The following is a 19881-nucleotide window of genomic DNA, read 5'->3' on the forward strand; positions in this document are numbered from 1 at the left end:
CCTTTGGACACTGGGATGTTAACCTTAGCAATAAGCCTCCCCCCCTTAACACAGGAAAGTTCACCCTAACGACGTCTCTAGAGGGGCTTCCATTGTGTTCTTCTCCAACAGTGGACTGTCTGCACCTCCCCTCCTCCAACACCGCACGCATGAAGCAATTCTAGAGCAGGCTCAGGTAGAGCAATCCCACAGAGATTCTAACAGAGGGCAGCAGACCATACTTCCTCTTTGTGCTGCTGTCACAGGTCATGCCACTATGCAGTCACCTCTTACAGATCACATCCTTGTTGTCTCCAGGCTTCTTCAGCTATCATTTAATAACCTCTGTTGGCTTAGTCTGGTCACACAGGGGCTTTTTGCCCCCCACCCCACCCCGTCTTCTCATTTGGGAAGGGGTGGCAGGTAAACAGAGGTTCTCACTAAAGAAAGAGTAAACAATGTTTTAAAAAAAACAGGCTGGGGCTCTGGGGCCAAGGGAAACCACCTTTCAGTCTGAAGTTCTCAAAGTCCCAAGAGAGGAGAGCGGGGGTTTCCTTCCCTGAAGCAGGAGGAAGGCACACAGCCCCGGGGACATCTTTGCTTTCATTTTAGTCCCTCCTAGCCCCACAAGACTCAGGTCCCCAGGCAAGATCCCCAGCATAGGGACTAGGGAGAAAATGAAGATCCCCAGCATAGGGACTAGGGAGAAAATGGGATATTTTTCTCCTCCCACTTCCTTCCCTTCCTTCTTGTTTCAAGAAAGGTGGGGGCCCTTTCTTGATCTTTCTAGGAAGGGGAGGCATGGAGTCATGGCTTTCTAGAGCTTAGCAACGAAAAGACTTGTCATCAACACCTGCAGGACAGCTAAATGTTGCGTTGCACTCAGCCTTACACGTTCATGGTGCATTCGGAGGCCATGGCCTTTGGGAACAAAAGCTGGGCTTGAGATGAGCAGAGCAGACAGAGGCCAAGTTTTTGAAGCCCAGTGTGGGGACGCATGCCTGTAATGCCAGCACTCAGGAGACTGAGGCAGGGGAATCACCAGAAATTCATAACCAGCTTGGAATGCGGAGTAAAAGCTTGTCTTAAGAGAAAGGGAAGGAGGGAGGGAGGGAGGGAGGGAGGGAGGGAGGGAGGGAGGGAGAGAAGATACAAAGTAAATGTATGCTTAGAGTTCAGCTCCCCTGCTCACTGACTGGTCTAGTCCTTTCTTTGTCTCTCAGAGCCTCGTGTTTGCCTACTGGGGAAAACATCAGCACCCATGTTTCAGCACAGTGAAGGAGCCAGGGGACACAGTCCCAGCAGAATCCACTCAGGTGGCCTGCAGAGAGTCTTAAGAATCAGTGGCTAATGCTGGGTTTATTGGTCCATGTAAAGCAGGTGTAGGGAAAAGGGACCAGTCAAAGAAACACACCCTGAGCAGAGCCAAAGAAACACACTTTGGCCCTGCAACCACAACCAAAGAAATGTACCCTGACCCTAAAACCAGTGCCAAAGGAACACACTTTGTCCCTGGAATCAGAGTCAGTGAAAGAAATGTACCCTGGCCCTAAAATTGGAGGCAAAAGGCTAAAAAGGTGTTGGGGAAGTCCTGTTATTTGCCTGTGCATTTGTCAATAAAGTACTGTCTGGCCAATAGAAAACCTAGATAGGAGGGACTAGGAGTCGAGGAGGATTCTGGGAAGGGGAAACACAAGAGAGTCAACATGTAACCGCCATGGGGGTAGGAGCCCAGAACTATTCTCCGGTAAGAGACATACTTAGATTAACAATTATGGGGTAATTACTTAAAGCAGAGCTAGCCAGTAAGAGACAAGCAAGGCCAACAGCTTCATAATGAATATAGCCTCTTGTGTGTTTATTTGGGATTGAAGCAGCTCTGGAAGCAGGCTGGCGGGAAGGCTCCTCTCAAGGAAAGCTTCTCTTAACAAAAAGGACCAGAGAAAGAAACACACTTTGGCCCTGAAACCAGAGCCAAATCTGACCCTAATCCTGTGTAAAAAAGTAACCAATCCCAGAGCAGAGCTCTAGCCAATCTGAGCTCAGCACTGAAATCGGACCAATCCCTACCCTGGAAAAACTTCCCCAACCCCAGGAACCCCTATATAAACCCTGTGTATGTTCAGCTTGGCTGGTCCAGCTGTCTTCCAATAAACACCTTTGGATGAGCTTCGGGTGAAGATCTTCTTTTGCGGCGGCGACAGAGCAGAGGCGACCCTGGGCAGAGCAGAGCAGAGCAGAGCGAGTAGCGCTGTAACACTTGCCCGGGAAACCTTCCTTGGCAGAGCGGAGTTGTTACACTCTGCTCCCGCCCGGCTCCCTGCTCTCTGCTCTCTGCTCTCCAGGAGCAGAGCTGAACTGTAGCAACTTCGCCCGAGAAACCTCCTGCGGAGCAAAACTGCTACACTAGGCGAACATCCCCAGCTGGAAGACCCTGTCCTGCTGGAGCGGAGCTGATACACCGGAGAAGCCTTTCTCTGAGGCAAGGCTGTAAGCTGCCAAGCTTACTGCAACCTGTGGTGGTCCTTGGCTCCCGAGCTCCAGGATACCTTTCTACCTGAGCTGTGTAACACTCAGTATCCTTGGCTCCCGAGCTCCAGGATACCTTTCCACCTGAGCTGTGTAACACTGGGTATTCTGTGACTCCCGAGTGCCAGAATACCTGACCCACTCCTGTTCCATCCTGTCCTGACCCATCCCGACAAAACGCTTACAGCAGGAAGTAAAGGAACCCCAGGGTTCCTGTTGACACAGACATGGTCCTGGCAATGATCAAACTTCCCTCACTTCAGTCTCCCTGGAAGGGCCGTCTCCAGGGGCTTCGCTACAGAGTGGACACTTGCAACCACTAACCGAAAGAGACCCCCAAAGAAGAAAGGGCTCAGAGGGAATGGGAGGGGATAGTGGGAGGCTACATGGGGTGCTTTGAAAGGAAAAGGGGAGTGGCGCTAATAGGAGGTGTGGCCTTGTTGGAGTAGGTGTGGTCTTGTTGGAGGAAGTGTGCCACTGTGGAGGCGGGCTTTGGGGTCTTATATGCGCTCAAGCCATGCCCAGAGAGACAGTCTACTTCCTGTGACCGGTATATCAACATATAGCAGCTCCTTCTCCAGCATCATGTCTGTATGCATGCCACCATGCCCGCCATGATGATCAATAATGGACTGACCCTCTGAAATGTAAGCAAGCCACTGTAGTTAAATGCTTTCTTCTGTAAGAGTTGCCATGGCCATGGTGTCTCTTCACAGCAATAGAAACCCTAAGACAGTAAACAAAATACACATGTGTTTAAGAATTGAAATTTGTAAAAAGAAAGACTGTGTCTAAGCCCAGTACCTCTGGGCTAAACAGACCCTGCCTCACACCCTGCTCTCCTGACCTCTCTGCAGCTCCCACCAACTCCGTGTGCACAGTCATTCAGCTCTCCTTTTCTGTGTCTCACAGCTACGCTTTCTATGCCGCAGACCCGCACTCCCCTGAATAGTCTCCATTCAGCTCTCTCCTGCATGTGTGCCTAGTAAAATAAATGCCCCTTCTATTCTAGGAACTGATGGGGAAGTCCCTAGTTGTCATAGAAGGCAGCTGACACCACCAACGCCACCAACACTGAACTCGGGAGAGACTTGCTAAAATGCAAATAGCCAGGCGTGACACTGACCAGAGTCTCCACGGGAGGACTGAATCTGTCATTATGGCAAGCTATCCAGGTGATTTAGACCAAGAATCTGCCTTCCAAGCTTTGTGGACTGACAATGTCCAGCAAGAGTCAGACTTTAAAAAATTCCATGCATAATTTAACAGCACCCTGTGTGGCCCAGAGGTACTCCCTGGCTGAAATCTATAAACTCAGTTGCCATAGGTAAATCACTTCCCCTTTCTACACCAACCCCATCCCTCTCTGTCTCTCTTGTAAAAAGAAAAGCCACACTGGATATTGGAACATGTAGTTGAAGGAGACTGAGGCAGGAAAATGACTTGACCTCCGGAATTCAAAGTCAGTCTGAACCTGTCTCAAAACACTATGAACTTGTCTCAAAAATTCTGTCAGGAGCAGGCAGTGGTGGTACACTCCTTTAATCCCAGCACTTGGAAGGCAGAGACAGGCGGATCTCTGTGAGTTTGAGGCCAGCCTGGTCTACAAAGCTACACGGAGAAACCCTGTCTCGAAAAACAAAATGAAATAAAACAAACGAACAAACAAAATCCAGCCAGTCAAAAAACAAACTAAGAAGGAAGAATCAAGGCTTTGGGGTCTTCAAGGCCATCCTGCTCTTCAATGCTTGGGGTCCTACCATCATGGCAGAAAAAGGAAATGAGAGGCCTTAGGGCATGAACCCAGACATCCCACTACTACCTGTGTGGACAGCCAGCACTTGCTGTTGACACGCAAAAGGCACAGAGATCTTGGGTTGGGCGGAGGCCAACATCAGCATCTAAGAGTGACTAATGCACTCTGAGGAGCAACCCCAGCCTCTGCATCACCAAAGCCAGTCAGGGCAGGTCTGGGCACAAGGTGGGATCTGAATGTAAGGGGACTGGCCCAGATCTAGGCTATAAGGACATCAGAGAGCAGGTGAGAACACTCACCCAGGCTTTGGGAAGCAAGAGCAGCTCAGGGAAAGTCCTACCGGAGTGTCTACACTGCACAGCCCCTAGATGGTGGTAGCCATGGAATAGAGTGCACATGAACTGTCCTCTCCAGAGCTGTGCCTATCCAGCAACAAACTGGGACTGGGCACCCAGGACTGTGCACGCCAGGCATCCTGGGCCTTGGCCAAAGGCAGGGACAGGAAGAATGTGTTCTGGCCCATTTCTACCTTTGGTTAGTTAGGGCACAGACAGCAGCTGCTGGGAAGGATGGTCTCCAACCCTGGTGGGAACTAGAGGCCTGAGCTCAGCCCCAGGCTGGTCATCACGAGACTGACATAGGGGTGGAGCCATAACAGGCTCAACAGGAACTTTCCTTAGATCTATAATCTGCTATAGTAATTACAGGTGGCCCCACTCTGCCCTCTGGGTTCAGGTTGCCCATCCCATCCTCATTTACTCAAGAGTGGTGCTAACCAGGGAGTAGGGCAGAATGGTTCTAAGACCATTGGAAGCTCTAGCCAGCCGGGCCCGGGAGATCGGTATAGCTTCACTTGAAGAGGCTGTGGCATAGATTACATGTTGCAAAAACAATGATTTGTTGCTTTGCAGCATATCATATGCTCTTCCCAGCAAACCCCCTTAACCCTGGGAGTTAATGTCACCACTTCCAGGCCAGCGGTGGCACACTCCGAAGGCAGAGGCAGGGGATCTCTGTGAGTTCAAGGTTGGCCTGGTCTACAGAGCAAGTTCCAGAACAGGCTCCAAGTCTATGAAGAAACCCTGTCTCAAAACAACAACAACAACAAAGTCATTACTTCCTATTATACCCAAGGAAAGACCCAAGGAGCTGACACAAAGATACGCCTCTGCTTGGTACGGTGTCCATGAGAGTGCTGACCACTGGATCTTTGTTGTCTACCATCAAAACACAAGGTAGAGGACTGTCAAGGTGTTTCAATCAGTGGGTAAAGATGCTTGCACCAATGCTGATGAATTAAGTTCAGTCTCCAGAACACACACGGTGGGAAGGCAACTAACTCCCAAAAACTACCCTCTGACCTGTTGCAAGCTATTTGATTACATTGTGTAAAGACGTGTCACTGGGATTGGTTTAATAAAAAGCTAGATGGCCAATAGCTAGACAGGAGGTGTAGGCAGGACTTCTGGACAGAGAGAGCCCTGGGAAGAAAGGGGGAATTAGCAGCCAGAGGAAGCAGGACATGCAAGAGGAGAGGTAAATCTATGAGCCACGTGACAGTGCATAGGTTAATAGAAATTTATAATATTAATTAATAGAAATTATTTAAGTTATAAGAGCTAGTCAGGAAAAAGCTTTCATAATTAATAAGTCTCCATGTCATTATTTGTGAGCTGGCGGCCAACCCAGCTACTCTGACCTTCACAAACACCATGACACATACTCAATAAATAATTGAAAAAATTTAAATAAGAAAGAGAGAGGTCAAGAAAGATACCTAACATCGACCTCTGTCCTCCATATGTGCACCACACTCACAGGTGTACACACACACACACACACACACACACACACACACACACACACACACAAGTCAAAAGGAGACCAAATGCTAGCCTAGAGGCGCTATGAGCACCTGGTCAGATACTGAAGGACTCCTTCATGACACGGCCACTCAGAAGCTTTCAAATTCTCTTTATTAAAAACCATGTTTCCTTTTGTAAAAACAAACACTTTAGGTCAGTTATACAGATCAGAAACAATGATGACAATTTATATAAGACACTCAAAAAATTCTAATATTTTATGAGTTCAAACTCAAAGTAACTAGTAGTTCTGTTTTTTCTCGAAAACTCACAAAACAATCTCTGGTCCAGTTCAAGTATAATCTTACAGATCACCGCCTCGGACTGTCCAAGAATGGGAACCCTGAACACTAATGGCTGCTGCTCATATCAACAAGTCTTCCCCGGCCCCTGGGAGTGCAACCTGGATACCACCAGGTGCTCACAGCAAGCACAGGAGAACAGGCCTTCCATACATCCACTCAGGGTGCAAAGGAAACTTCTGTGCAAGGTAGCAGCTGTTCATGAGTGACCTTGGGGAGAGACATTTTGAAATGATTGGCGAAACACTGAGTAGAAGTTTTAAAAAAGAAATCAATATTTCCCTGGTTGTCTTTGACACCGCATTGCATGTAACACACATAGAAATTGAAAAGTACAAGGACCATGCCAATGGAGTTTTATAAAAATAAATACATATGCATATATAAACACACAAATATAGAATCACCCATGACTTTAAACTGAAGGTTGTGACTGAAAGTAGAGACTGACTTTGTGTCCTCCCTCTGGAGGACTTTCCCCAGAATGTTCATAGGAAGCTTAATTTAAATCGAGGGAGCCATCTTAGTGCTCAGAACCAGGCCATGTGGATTTCCATAGAAATGCTGCTAGCATAGGGGCCAGTGGTGTTGGCGAGGTCTGTCTCACTCTGCTGGAAGATAAAGTGTCCAGCCTCTGATAATGTACAGGTATAGCCTCTGATGGAGTTGGTAATGGATTTAGGGATGTGGGCTACAGCTGTTCCCAGAAGTCAAAAGTTTTCTGAGAAACGGAAGAGACTTTGCTGATGGCCACAGTGTGTTGACCACGGTGTGCTGACCACAGTGTGATGGCCACGGTGTGCTGACCACAGAGTGTTGACCACGGTGTGCTGACCACAATGTGATGGCCACAGTGTGCTGACCACAATGCTGGGTTACTGCCTGTGGAGTCCACCAGGGGAATGGTGGAGACTGAGACACACTATTTAGTCTTACTCTTTGAGTACCACCTTCCTAAAGCCCCAACTTCCCACGCTCCTTTCCAGACTGGCCTGTCTCCCTCTTATCTTTGCCTTAATTTCTCTTTCATAGGTTCCAAAAGTTCTCTCCTAGCCAGGAATCATAGGCCTCAAGGTTTACACATGGCCATTTTAGGATCTGCATTCATTTCCTTTCTGTGCCTCAGTTTCCTCACTGATAAAATGTTGGTGTTGAACTAGATCATTTGTCCATTCCTCTTTGATTTGTGCAGAGTACAGAATGGCAATATAAGGCGGGGTGGGGGGGCAAGACATGACTCCTGCCCGGTCTACTTGCCTTGACCTAGGAACATGAACAGGCAACTTACACAGGCAAACCACGCACATGGAGGGTGCCTTCAGGGAGGTGTGTCTACTTGTAGAGATGGCACCAGGCTTTCTCTGAAACTTGGGTCCAATCTACAGCTCAAGTGAAGCTAATGTCTTCTAGTACCCTTGTCCCAAGACCATCCACTAAGACCCTTCAGCACACATGAGATGGGGGTGCGGATCCCATTGAGAATCAGGGATTTCTTCTTCCTAGCATTTTAGCATCGAGATCAGCATAAGCTGTCCCTCCATTCCCACCTAAAAGTCCCCAGAAAATCACATGTTTTGGTTTCTCCCCACAGTAGAGGCACCAAGGGTGAATCAAGGTCAGATGCCAGTTCCTTGATCCTGACTCAGCCCAATTCATTGCAGAGGTCAGCATGCCCCCTGGGCCCACACCAATTCCTCCTTTAGCTGTTGGGTGAAGATGTGGCTGACCTCAAATCTAGTCAATCTATACCAACATCACTGTCCTGACTAAAACAAATCCAGACCCACCCTTAAATCAAGAAGAGTTTTGGATTGGATCTATTGGAGCTTCTACAATGTCGAATTCTTGGCTCCAGAGAATTAACATGATTTCACTTTAAGGCATTAGCCTGGTGGTTTTCTAGAATAACTGAGGTTGAATGACTTTCTGAAAAAATAGGGGTGTTAGGGCTGTGCTTGTAGCTCAGTTGGTAGAGTGTTTGCCTCTTTGCTGGAAGCCTCAGCACCACGATGCCTATAATCACAGCACTCAAGAGGTAGAGGCTGGAGGACCAGGAGTTCAAGACCACCCAACAAGGCAATCCCTAGACTACATGAGAGTCAGCCTCAAAACAAAACCCTCGGCTTTTGGGCTAGGCATACAGCTCAGTGGTAGAGCACTTGTTTATGATAAACAGTGTCCTGGGCTCAGTTCCCAGCACTAGCCAAACACTGAGAAAGAGAAGCAGGCTTCTCAAAACGGTAGGGTCTGCTGGAGGGCTTCGTAATGAATGCTTCTACCTCTGCCAACTGGTTCACGGGTGACCTCTCTCAAGCCTGTGGAACCTGACTCAGCTCCCTTGGGACACACAGAAGCCAGATTGCAAGACCACCTCAGGTTCACTGAAGTGGCTCTAAATTCAGGGCTTCTGTCAAACACTTTCCTTGTGTGACCCAGCCTCGCTTGACTGACCTACCATAACCAATCAAAACTGTGAACACAGTGACAATCCCTGAGACGTTGGGCTTTATGAGAAGGAAATGAACTTTGGCACAGAAGAGATGAGAGGAAGAAAGGAAAGCAAAGCTAAAAGAAACAGCCCACAGGAAGCTGGTCGCCCTTGGTGGGCTGGACTCAGGAGTTGGCTCCTGGAGACACCAGGGTGTTTTGCTTGTCTCCGGGAACAAGCCAAAGCACCATGTCCTGCCTGGCTCTCCTCTGGTCTCACTTCTGTCCCCGAGGACTGACTGGCCCGAGTTCAGCAGGCTTCCCATCCACCTCCAGAGACAGTGGCCGTGGCAGCAGCAGAGTCAGAGTTTCCTCCTCTCCAAGTGTGGCGCGATCCCGCTGCCCTCAGGACTCGGACTGCTTGCCCCCTCCGTTTCCTTCAGGCCTTCCTCCGCCAGCTGGGACAAGTACTTCTGTGGAGGAGAGAGGGACAATATAGGCAAAAAAGATGTCAGTGGTGGCGGTGTGTGTGTGGGGGGGGGGAGGGAGGGAGGGAGGGAGGGAAGGAGGGAAGGAGGGAGGGAGAGACAGAGACAGACAGAGACAGACAGACAGAGACAGAGAGACAGAGACCCCTTTTCTAACACTGGAAAATGGGGGTCATGTCTCCTATCTCTTGTGCATCTTAGGGCAGCAGGACCCCACTATAGTTACGAACAATGTAAGCATCCTGTGGGGAAACTAGAAGGACGGACACTGGCCACAGCGATTGTCCCCCTCCCCTTCTTTGTTGCCAAGCACTTGCTAACTGCCCAGCTCAGCCTAACTCGACCCTCGTGACAACATTGCCTATTTTCCAGAGACAGTGGCAGAAAGAGGGATGGTGGGGGGGTGGCGGAAGTCCAGGACTGGCCCATGATTGACATCAGAGGTTCCCAATCATCCTGTGGGACAGGATATGGGAGAGGGCCTAGAGCCCCCTTAGTGGACTGAAGACAGCATGCCCTCTCTCCAGTGGGGGGGGCTGAAGGTGACAGCATGCCCTTCCTCCAGTGTTGGGGGACTGAAGGTGACAGCATGCCCTCTCTCCAGTGTTGGGGGACTGAAGGTGACAGCATGCCCTCTCTCCAGTGGGGGGACTGAAGGTGACAGCATGCCCTCCCTCCAGTGTTGGGGGACTGAAGGTGACAGCATGCCCTCTCTCCAGTGGGGGGGGGCTGAAGGTGACAGCATGCCCTCCCTCCAGTGTTGGGGGACTGAAGGTGACAGCATGCCCTCTCTCCAGTGTTGGGGGACTGAAGGTGACAGCATGCCCTCTCTCCAGTGGGGGGACTGAAGGTGACAGCATGCCCTCTCTCCAGTGTTGGGGGACTGAAGGTGACAGCATGCCCTCTCTCCAGTGGGGGGGGCTGAAGGTGACAGCATGCCCTCCCTCCAGTGTTGGGGGACTGAAGGTGACAGCATGCCCTCTCTCCAGTGTTGGGGGACTGAAGGTGACAGCATGCCCTCCCTCCAGTGGGGGGGGACTGAAGATGACGGCATGCTCTCAGAGTTGTGACTGGCATGGCCAATAAGCCAGCTGGGGCAGGTCTGTGTTGGGGCTCCCTGGGATCAGTGCTGTGAGAGCAGATGAGGGAGCCCCAAGAACAACGTAAACAGCTCTCGACCGGTCGTTTATAAAGGGCCAGGTGCAGTTCAGTGGTCAAGTGTGCAGTCTCAGCTCATCCATGTCCTGGGTTCAAACCCACCGTCTCCACAGGCAGGAGACTGAATGTCCTAACATCTGTGACGTGAGGATGACCGTGGCAAGCTCACAGGCAGCTGGGGGAGTGGGGCAGTGTTTGCCACACGTGGGAAACTGACAAATGCCTCACAAAGCTCCCGGCATCGTGCCTGGCACTCGGTCAGTACTCAGGAAGGCCAGCCTTCCTCGTGAGCTGAACCTGCTGTGAAACTTCAGCTTTTGGAGGCGGGTGCTGCCTGACTTGGAGATGAACCCCTAGCAGATGCCTGTGGGGGAGGCTGCTGCTGGAGAGCCCCGTCCTCTCCTCTGCCAGGTTCAAGAACACTGAGTGGATAAGCACCCTGCGTGTGTGTGTGTGTGTGTGTGTGTGTGTGTGTGTGTGTGTGTGTGTGTGTGTGTGTGTGTTCTTCCTTGGGGCTTACGACCACCTTTGGGCCCAGTAAGGCCTATGCTTGCTGTGCCTGATCACTCCCCGTGGGTTCACATAGAGCCGTGACCAGCAAGCAAAGGCAGAGCAGGGTTTCTGGAAACTGTACTGAGGCGCCTTCAGCCTGTTCCTGCCTCCCTCCCGGGGCAACCCTGACTCCCCTCCCCCACTCAAGGCCTCCTGATGCAGCTAGCTCACTGATGCCGACTTGAGTTAGCCAGCACCTGCTGAGTGGGTCTCTCTTCTTCACTCTTCACAGGTGGAGAAGCTGTAGAGACAGCGGCGTTCTGCCTGCCAAGGCCCCTGACAGAGCCCTATCTGAGTTGGCTGTGACAGAGACTCCTGGCTCCCTGACAGGTACACCAGGGAAACTTGAACTGAGGTTGGACAGTGTGAGGAGATGGGGCAATGTCTATGCCCAGTGTATCTAGGGACCACAGGGGTGGTGTTGGCCTCTGTGGGGATGGGAGGGAGCCTGGAGTTAGACCCTAGAGGCCTTGGACACCGTGCAGGCCACGGCCCTGGAAAAAAAGGCAGCCTCTGGATTCTTCCTAACTCTCTTAGTGATAATGAGCTTGAACTCCGGGGTTTCCTTGGGGGCTATAGAATTCCACTAAGGGAAGACCAAAGTACCCACACTAGGAATTAGACATTCCCAGAAAGACTGTTAAAATGAGGACTCTTGCCTTGGTATGTAGCTCAGTGGTATTTGTCTGGTATGTTCAGAGCCCTGGGTTTAATCTTTAGCACAATACAATTTTGGAAATGAATTCCTGTGTCTACACTTGAAAGACAAGGGGCAAACAGGGGGCCAGTAAGCTCAATGAGATCCATTTTTAAAAGATGTCTGCTAACTCAATGGAAAATCAGTACCAGGCTACCCCCAGGACCCTTCCAGCCTGCAAATGGTCTAAGAAGAATGATGAAGTCTTTGGGTTGGATGACTGTCCCCAAGTACCTCTGCAGAGCCCAGTCTCAAGTCCCTGCTCTGGTCAAACCAGGCCACCCTTCCCTTTCCTCCCCAGGGAGACAGGACATGTGTCTGCCATAAACGGCAGCTCCCTAGGGGGAAATCAGGAGGCTTACATGACTTGTTTGGGCACAGACAGAGACAGTCCCTTACATGTTGAAGCCAGGTTGGGACACCACAGGTCATAGTTTTGAAGATTAACTTTAGTGGTGCTGCAAGGTCCCCCGCAGCTACTCTGTATAGCCTGGAGCGAATCTTACAGCTCACCTTTGGGCTTCAGTTTCCTCAATGGTAAAGCAAACTCAAGATTCTTAACTAGATGTTCACATTAATCATTTCGAGAATGGTCTTAAATTACATGGTACTGCTGCGCCCCCAAGCCCCATACGTGACTGAGCGCATGTACTCCAAAACTCCAGGCAAATCTAGTTCACATTCCTGCTTAAGGATCACTAGATTAGATCCAGAAAAATGTCTCAGTGGGTAAGGGTGAGGGCCTCCAAAGTTCATCCCTGGAACTTAACGGTGGAAGGAAAGAACCAATCCCTGTAAGTTATGTTCCTACCTTCAGGACTCAAATAAATAAATAGATAAATAGATGTAAAAAATAACACATACAATTTAAAAAAAATCATCAGAATACCTGGCCTAAAATTAGGGCAATAATACCTTAGGCACTTCTTGGATTGAGTCATGTGACTCAAACTCTGGTTATTTATTTTGTGTGTGGTGCCCATGTGTGTATACATTCATGTGTGTGTGTGTGTGTGTGTGTGTGTGTGTATGTGTGTGTATATATATGTATATATATTGTATATGTATATGTTTATACATATGTGTGTATATATATGTGTGAGTGTATGTGTATATATATATGTGTATACATAAATGTTTGTACATATATTTGTACATATGTATGTGTATATGTATGTGTGTATATGTGTGTATATGCATATATATGAACATACATATGTATGTATGTGTGTGCATATACATGTGTGAGTGTATGTGTGTATGCATATATGTATATATGTGTGTGTACATATGTGTGTATGCATGTATATATGTGTATATGTGTGTATGTGTGTATATATGTGTATATATGTATATGTGTGTATATATGTGAATGTATATATGTGTATGTATGTATGCATGTGTGTGCATGTATGTATATATTATGTATGTATGCATATGTGTGTGTGCATGTATGAGTGTGTATATATATGTGTGTGTATGGAAGCCAGAGGTTGACATTAGGTCTCTTCCTCTGTTATTCTCCACCTTATGTTTTGAGGCATCTGTCAATGAGCCTGGAGCTCACTGCTTTGACTAGACTACCTAGCTGGTGAGTTCCAGAGACCTCCGTCTCTGCTCCCCAGTGCTGGGATTACAGGCATGCACCACCTTGCCCAGCTTTTTGTGAGTGCCAAGGATCCAAACGCAGGTCCTCGTGCACACCTGGCAAGCACCTTCCTGCCCGATCCGTCTCCCTCCTCTAAGGGCTGGTTCCGGCAGTGAACACACAGTTGCCTTGACGTGCTCAGTCTCCATCCTCACCCCAGCAAATGAAACCCATGGACAACACAGCCTGTGCCAGGACTTAATCAGGAAAACTGCATTCAAATTAGCAGACACACTGCCTCAGCTCCTTACACTGCTGTAAGGAGTTTCCCTGGTGTGCCTGCCAGGGAACCAGGAGCCTTGGGCATGGTCATCTCAGATGGGGTTTCTGTTGGGGGCCTTGGCATAATGCAAATATTAGCATACTCGTTGCCTTCACGATACTTTAGAAAACCAATTAATGTCTCTGGGATGGAAATATACACATATATACACACAAACTGAGTCGCCTGCTCAGTTTGAGGCACTGCTCTTCCTAACTGGTGTGAACTTGTCTATCAGGCTGAGGATGTGATCAGTGTATCTAAGGGCCCAGTCCCCAGTATGACAAAGGACAAACCCGGAAAACTCGTATTTTCTGATGAAGGTATCTCAGAGCATGAACTATGGAGTTCAGTGCATTTTATAAGTGATGTTTGGATATAGTGCATTGCCTAGTTATCTCCTTTACCACTGGTCTCCTACATGCAACTGGAGCCTACTAGGGATTTCCCTGCATTTGTTGCTGTTGTAGACACAGTGCCCAGAACAGTTCTGCAGGTATGTGCTGTCTGCGACACTCCTTTATTTGTTGTGCTACCTGAACATTTAAATGGGTAAAACCGTGATTCTCATTCCAGAAAACAAAAACAAAAACAAACAAACAAAACGGTTATCCGCATGGAGGAAGACAAAAGGAAATACCCGCAGCTGACGTACCCAGGCCTGCCTGAGAAGGCTAGATGTACACAGGTCAGGAGAAGACCGGCAGAGCTTGGGCTGTGCTCCACCTAGCTGGGGGTGGCAGGTGTTTAAAAGGCCACCAGGGTGCTCTAAGTATTAAAGCAGAGCTGATGCTCCCAGAGCCCTTAGGATGATGAAGCCAGTCTGCCGGACAGTTCGGCCGAGCGAGCCATTCTCTGCGTGGTGGGAGGAGGCGTCAGTTTACAGAAGCCTGTCTTAGAGGAACGCCTGGGGGAATAGCGAGTCTATACAGCCTTGGGGATGGATGTTCACAGCAGAGGCAAGTGAGGCCCCCCAGACTCCTGGGTGCTGGCATGTGAGCGGAGTGCATGGGAGAGCCCACAGGGCGCGCAGCGAGGAGGTGGCGCAGCGAGGAGGGGGCGCGGTTACCTGTAAGTTTCTGTAGTGGACCGTGCTGCGACAGTGGCTCACTTTGGCTGCCTCCTCGCTCGTGTAGAACAGGCCACACAGCTTGCAGTAAAAGCCAGTCCTGGGAACCACGAACTCCACTCCTGGGGGACGGTGCGGGGGTGGGGGGAACAGAGCGTTAGGAAAGTGGGGGGTCCACGGTCCTCTCCTCGTTTGCTGTTGGCTTTGGTGGTTATCAACTCCTCCAGCTTTACCTGGGCTGCCCACAGTTACAATGCAGCCACACAGAGAGTGCTCACTCCATCCACGGGGGCTGTGAATGCCAGGGGCGAGCCACAAGCAGGGCACACAGCGGTGACTGCTCGGTGTCCGCCTTTCATGTCTGAACCTGCATCTGAGGACAAGGGAGGAAGGGCCTCTCTAGTTTTCTAAGGATTTCATCTCTGCTTGGTTCCCCCCCCTGCATCTGGGAGCAAGAGTATAGAAAAATTCTCTTTCAGACCATTTTTATTAAGGAAAAGTAAAACTAAATAGAAGAGGGAAATTCACCCACTCACTGGAATGCAAACATATTTTTAACATATTTTTTTCCCATGTGATTTGCTGTAGACCAGGCTGGCCTCAGACTCGCAGAGACCCATCTGTCTTGGCCTCCTGCGCGATGGGAGCTAAGCCTAGGAACTCAGGTCCCACACGCTGGACCGGAGTTTTCCCCGTGCGAGCAGAACACAGCAGCTGAGGCAGGGGTGCTGCTCCTGTTTCCTCTAGTGGGACAATCTGGGAGACAGAATTGAAAGGAGGGAGGGAGTATGGCAGCGTTCACAGGGATGAGGACGGGGCAGCTGTTCCTGGGGCCCTGAGCCTCCTACAGCCCCGCGGCCCCCTTCCTTCACTGCGTGCTGAGCACAGGAGATCCTAAACTTGTAAACAGGACTTTCCTTTACATCTCAATAACAGTAACCAATAACAATAATAATATAATAACGACGACGACAAATGGAAATAACTCATGGAAAGTGGTGACTCTGAGAGAGGACAGGAGAGGCGAGGAAGCCCGGAACGGCTCGCAGTCTGCCAGCCCAAAGCTCCACACTGCATCTTGAAACCTGGGCTGTCTCTCTGCTGTGCAGGCTCTCTGCCCGATGCCTGATGTCTGCAAAGCACTCAGCATTCAGCCACAAGCCCGGAAGTGAGAGGGTGTCACTCAGTCCAGCTGTCCCAAGGGGCTGAATGTCCTTCTCCTTCAGCCTCTGCCCTTACCCTCCGGGCAGAGAATGAACACATGGCTCCACTTGGGGGTGGGGTGGGGGTTGGGAGAGGCTCTGATGGGAGATCGAGCTGACAGGAATAGGTGTCAAGCAAGGCCTACCGCCTCTTTCTTCTGTTATTGCAAAATAGTTGTGTGCTGGCTGCTGCTCCCCACGGGTCTCAGAGACACAATGCAAGAGAAAAGCTACTAGGAGAGAACTCTGGCCAGAGCCCTGACTCTGTCCTGTCCCTCATCTGACAGGCAGCAGGGTGCAGCTGGGCTGTACCAGGAACTTAGCCCAGGGGATTCCAGTGTAAACCAGGCCACGGCGACCCATCGTCTCTACCCTGGGGTCCCCAGGAGGAGGGGAACCACCTCAGGGGAGTCCAGTGAAACTGAGGCAGGAGCCAAATTGTGCAGCATGGCTCCTTTCGACCAGAGGGTTGCAGCTACCATCTGTGGGGTTGTGAGCGAGACGTCACTTGAGCAAAGTCCCCCACCATACCAGAAAAGGCAAAACCAAAGGGCGTGGAAGCAACAGCAACGGCGGAGGAGACAGGCCTTGCGCTCCCGTTTAAGCTGTGGCCTCAGAGGCACTGTTGGACTTCTCTGGAACGAGTTTTGTCGTCTGTAAACTAGGACGGATAATGCCACACACGGTGTTGTGAGGAAGCACCCGTCACTTTGCGTGGCGCTCAGGAAAACACTAGATGAGGAACATAGAAGCCAAGCATCCAAGCACTGGGCCTCACCCGCTTTCCGGCCTTTCCCAAGGCTGCCGGAGAACCACTTCCATGACTTGGCAGCAGCTTTCTTCCCAGGCCCTGCCCAGTGGGTTGGGTCAACATCAGTAATCAAAAGACAGCACTCGGGAAAGATGAGTGAGGCAGGAGGATCTTCAAACAACAGCACCACCCAGGAGCTGCGAGGGCACCGCAGCGCCCGGCCACCACTCCCCGAGGAAGCCCAAATGCAGGGAGCAGAGCAGAGCAGCGTCGAGAAACGCTGCCATAACGGGGTCAGGAGTCACTGAGCGCTCCATTTCTTCAGGGTTTATTAAGTACCGTCATTAAAGCCGCATCTGCCTCCTAATAATAGCTCCTGGCACGGATAATTATGACTCTGTCATCCTAGTAAAGCCCATGTTGGAGAGAGGGGGAAGCTGACTTTTTGCCAGCGATGCTATTTGGTTGTCGTACGAGCAGGCCTTGGCAGGCTCACACTGGCTAGAGTCGCAAAGTGCTGGCCCGAATCACAAGCGCCCTTCTGCAGTCATGAGCACCCCAGTTCCTGACAACAAGACTGACTTCCATTCTCCCAGCGGGGTGCCCTGTCCTTGGCATCCTGCATGTCACCTCTGTGCTCTCTACAGGGACTGGAATGTTGTCTCTCGTATTTCTAGAAACCTTTCGGTAGTAGTGACCAATCCTGGAGTGTAAGGGGCTTGCAGCCCCACCGAGAAGCACAGTGGGCCTCAGTGAGTTCTGAACCACCCAACAAGCCCTTCCTAAATCCTTGCTGCTGGAAGACACTAGGACCCCACAATCATTTTCTCCTCAAAAAAAAAAAAAAGTCTACACAGAGGCTTTTAACTAGGTTCATAGAGACAAAGAACTCAAAGCAAAGAGGTTAAATAAGTTACTGCTTGCCAGCCAGCCATCAAGTGGCAGAGGTGGGATTTGAACCCAGGAATAAGAGGCCGCAGTCTGTGCCCTTACTGAAGGGCAGATGGCAGCGTGGCCAGGGGACAGACATCCCACGTCCCTGAACTTGATGTGCGATCTTGGGAAAGTCAAACACAGAACACGGTAGCATCCCTTCCTGGAGGGTGAGAGGGTACAGAGACCAGTGAGCTGTTGGCATTCCAGGCTCATAACAATAATCTGCAATCCAAGCTGGAAACAACTTCAGCGCTCACCGCCAGGTAGACAGAGAGTGTGATATGCCCTGATCCACAAAACAGCACAGGTGCCTATGAATATCAAAACAGATAAACCACACGCTTTGCATATGTGTCCTTTGTCGTATGCCAATTACACTCTAATATAGCCCTTTATAAAAACAAAATCAGATGCCATTTCTCTCCTAACAGGTTGGCAAAGATTAAAAACTGATAACTGGGTTTGGCAAAGACGTGGGGAACAGGAATTCACCCCGGAGGTGGCACTGAAAGCTGTTATCCTCTTTTCGGAGTGCAATTTAGTAGTAATTATAACCTTTTCAATGCAAATATATATGGCCCCACAGTGCGCCCATGCTGGGCTAGCAGCCCGTCTCACAGAAATGCTGGCATGTGCGCAAGGGGAACCAAACCAGCACATATGGGCAGCAGTCGAAGACTGAGGCTAAGCACACACTAGTAGAATTTGAATCCGAACAAACACCAGCCCTTCTGCTCGGGAGCCTCGTGACTGCGGCTTAGATTTCCTATCTGTAAAGCCGGGGTTTAAAATACCACTTGTTTCTTCCATGTTTGGAGAGTGCTCAATAATGCATACAAAGCACTAAGAAAACTGAGGGGTGATGGAGGACAATTCGTAAAAGCTTAGCTGTTACCACGTGTTCACAACGGAAAGACAACAAACAGGAAACTACCAGTAAAGGATCCGCAGCTAATCGTGCAGATTTTAGGAAGGAGTGTTTGCAGTGGTTCTGAGGCTCTCTGTGTCTACTCGACTAGATCCCTAAGACCTGCTGCTACAGAGCGTGGAGCATATGGGAGAAAAATCATGGTGAACACGGCGACAAAATCCACCTCTGGGGCTGGGGAGGGACAGCTAAGACCACTAGAGTTGACTTTAAATGGTCTTTGCAGTTTAGGTTTGTTATAATAAGGGTTCACGCTGTCTATAGTGAAAAGACATGCATGAGGAAGCAGGGTTCGCTCTTAATTTTTGCTGTGTCACTTGATTCCAAGTTTCCGCTTGAGAGTTGTTATGCTCTCAGTTCCCTCGGGGTGCAGGGCACAGCACCACGTGACCCGGTGAGTGTTTGCCGGATGGATGAATCCATGGAGGAGCCGAAGCTTCTGAAAGGCAGGTTCTGCAACATCAGTGTCCGGAGCTAACGCGCCTCAGAGCATCGGGATTCATTCAAGGTCTGCCTTTCATTTTTGAAATGTTTGTGTTAGGAGGGCCAGGGAGATAAATCATTGCTAAGAGTGTTTGCCCACAAGCATGAGGACCTGAGTTCTAGACCCAGGCATTCATGTAAAAATCCTGAAACCTCAGCCATGGGATACAGAGACAGACAGGTCCCAGGCCTCGGCTTGCCACAGCCCGACACGGTGAGGTGAGCTCCCTGTCTCCTGAAACCTCAGCCATGGGGGACAGAGACAGGCAGGTCCCAGGCCTCGGCTTGCCACAGCCTGACACAGTGAGGTGAGCTCCCTGTCTCAAGGGAATAATATGGGGAAAGCTACAAGAGGATGTATCTGATATCTCCCTCTGTACTCCATATCACATGCATAGGTATATGTGTACACACAAGCACACTTTACATATGCAAATTTTGTTATGAGAGAGACTGTGCTGCAAGTTTTTTTTAGAACGAGATTTGTCATTTTTCAAATCTATTTCTATAAAAATGACTTATTAGAGTGAAGAACCAGAAGAAAAGTAACAGAAACATGGATGGAATGGTCAAGCCTGCACATTAGTGTGCCTTCCCTAGGACATCCTTGTGACGCCTTTCTTAGGAGACACTTCCCAAAACATCCCCTCTGAAAGCTGTTCCTCCCGTATTCCTTTACTTCCCCATCTTTTAGAGCCAATGCAAACATCACAGACCTCAGTCCGGGAGATTCTCACTAGTGTGCCCCACCGCCATACCCCCTGGTGAACACCACCGCCATACTTTTACAATCAAAAACCCACCTACAGGTCCAACCCCCTGCTACTGATGAGGAAACTAAGGCTCAGG

At 49.9% G+C, this 19881-nt stretch overlaps 1 protein-coding gene and 1 long non-coding RNA gene across 3 annotated transcripts in view; one reads left to right on the plus strand and one right to left on the minus strand.

Moving 5' to 3' along the window:
- Positions 1 to 6218: 6218 nt before the first annotated feature.
- Positions 6219 to 19881, minus strand: part of Rbm20 (RNA binding motif protein 20) — a 195817-nt gene continuing 182154 nt past the window's right edge. The window contains exons 13-14 of the mRNA XM_040742878.1: positions 14733 to 14854; positions 6219 to 9331 (exon numbers count right to left, since the gene is read on the minus strand). Coding sequence (XP_040598812.1) covers positions 9221 to 9331; positions 14733 to 14854 — 233 coding nt within the window. The 3' untranslated portion in view covers positions 6219 to 9220. The remainder of the gene's footprint in view (positions 9332 to 14732; positions 14855 to 19881) is intronic.
- LOC121139325 lies at positions 9248 to 18834 on the plus strand. 2 transcript variants are annotated; one of them, XR_005876261.1, is made up of 4 exons: positions 9248 to 9368; positions 11289 to 11386; positions 14240 to 14351; positions 15321 to 18834. It is a non-coding gene; the product is annotated as an uncharacterized LOC121139325 (long non-coding RNA). The 2 variants fall into 2 exon arrangements; XR_005876260.1 differs by lacking the exon at positions 15321 to 18834 and having other exon boundaries at positions 14240 to 14739.

The sequence above is a fragment of the Mesocricetus auratus genome, unplaced genomic scaffold (assembly GCF_017639785.1).
Source record: "Mesocricetus auratus isolate SY011 unplaced genomic scaffold, BCM_Maur_2.0 Super-Scaffold_4256, whole genome shotgun sequence".
Lineage (NCBI taxonomy): Eukaryota > Metazoa > Chordata > Mammalia > Rodentia > Cricetidae > Mesocricetus > Mesocricetus auratus.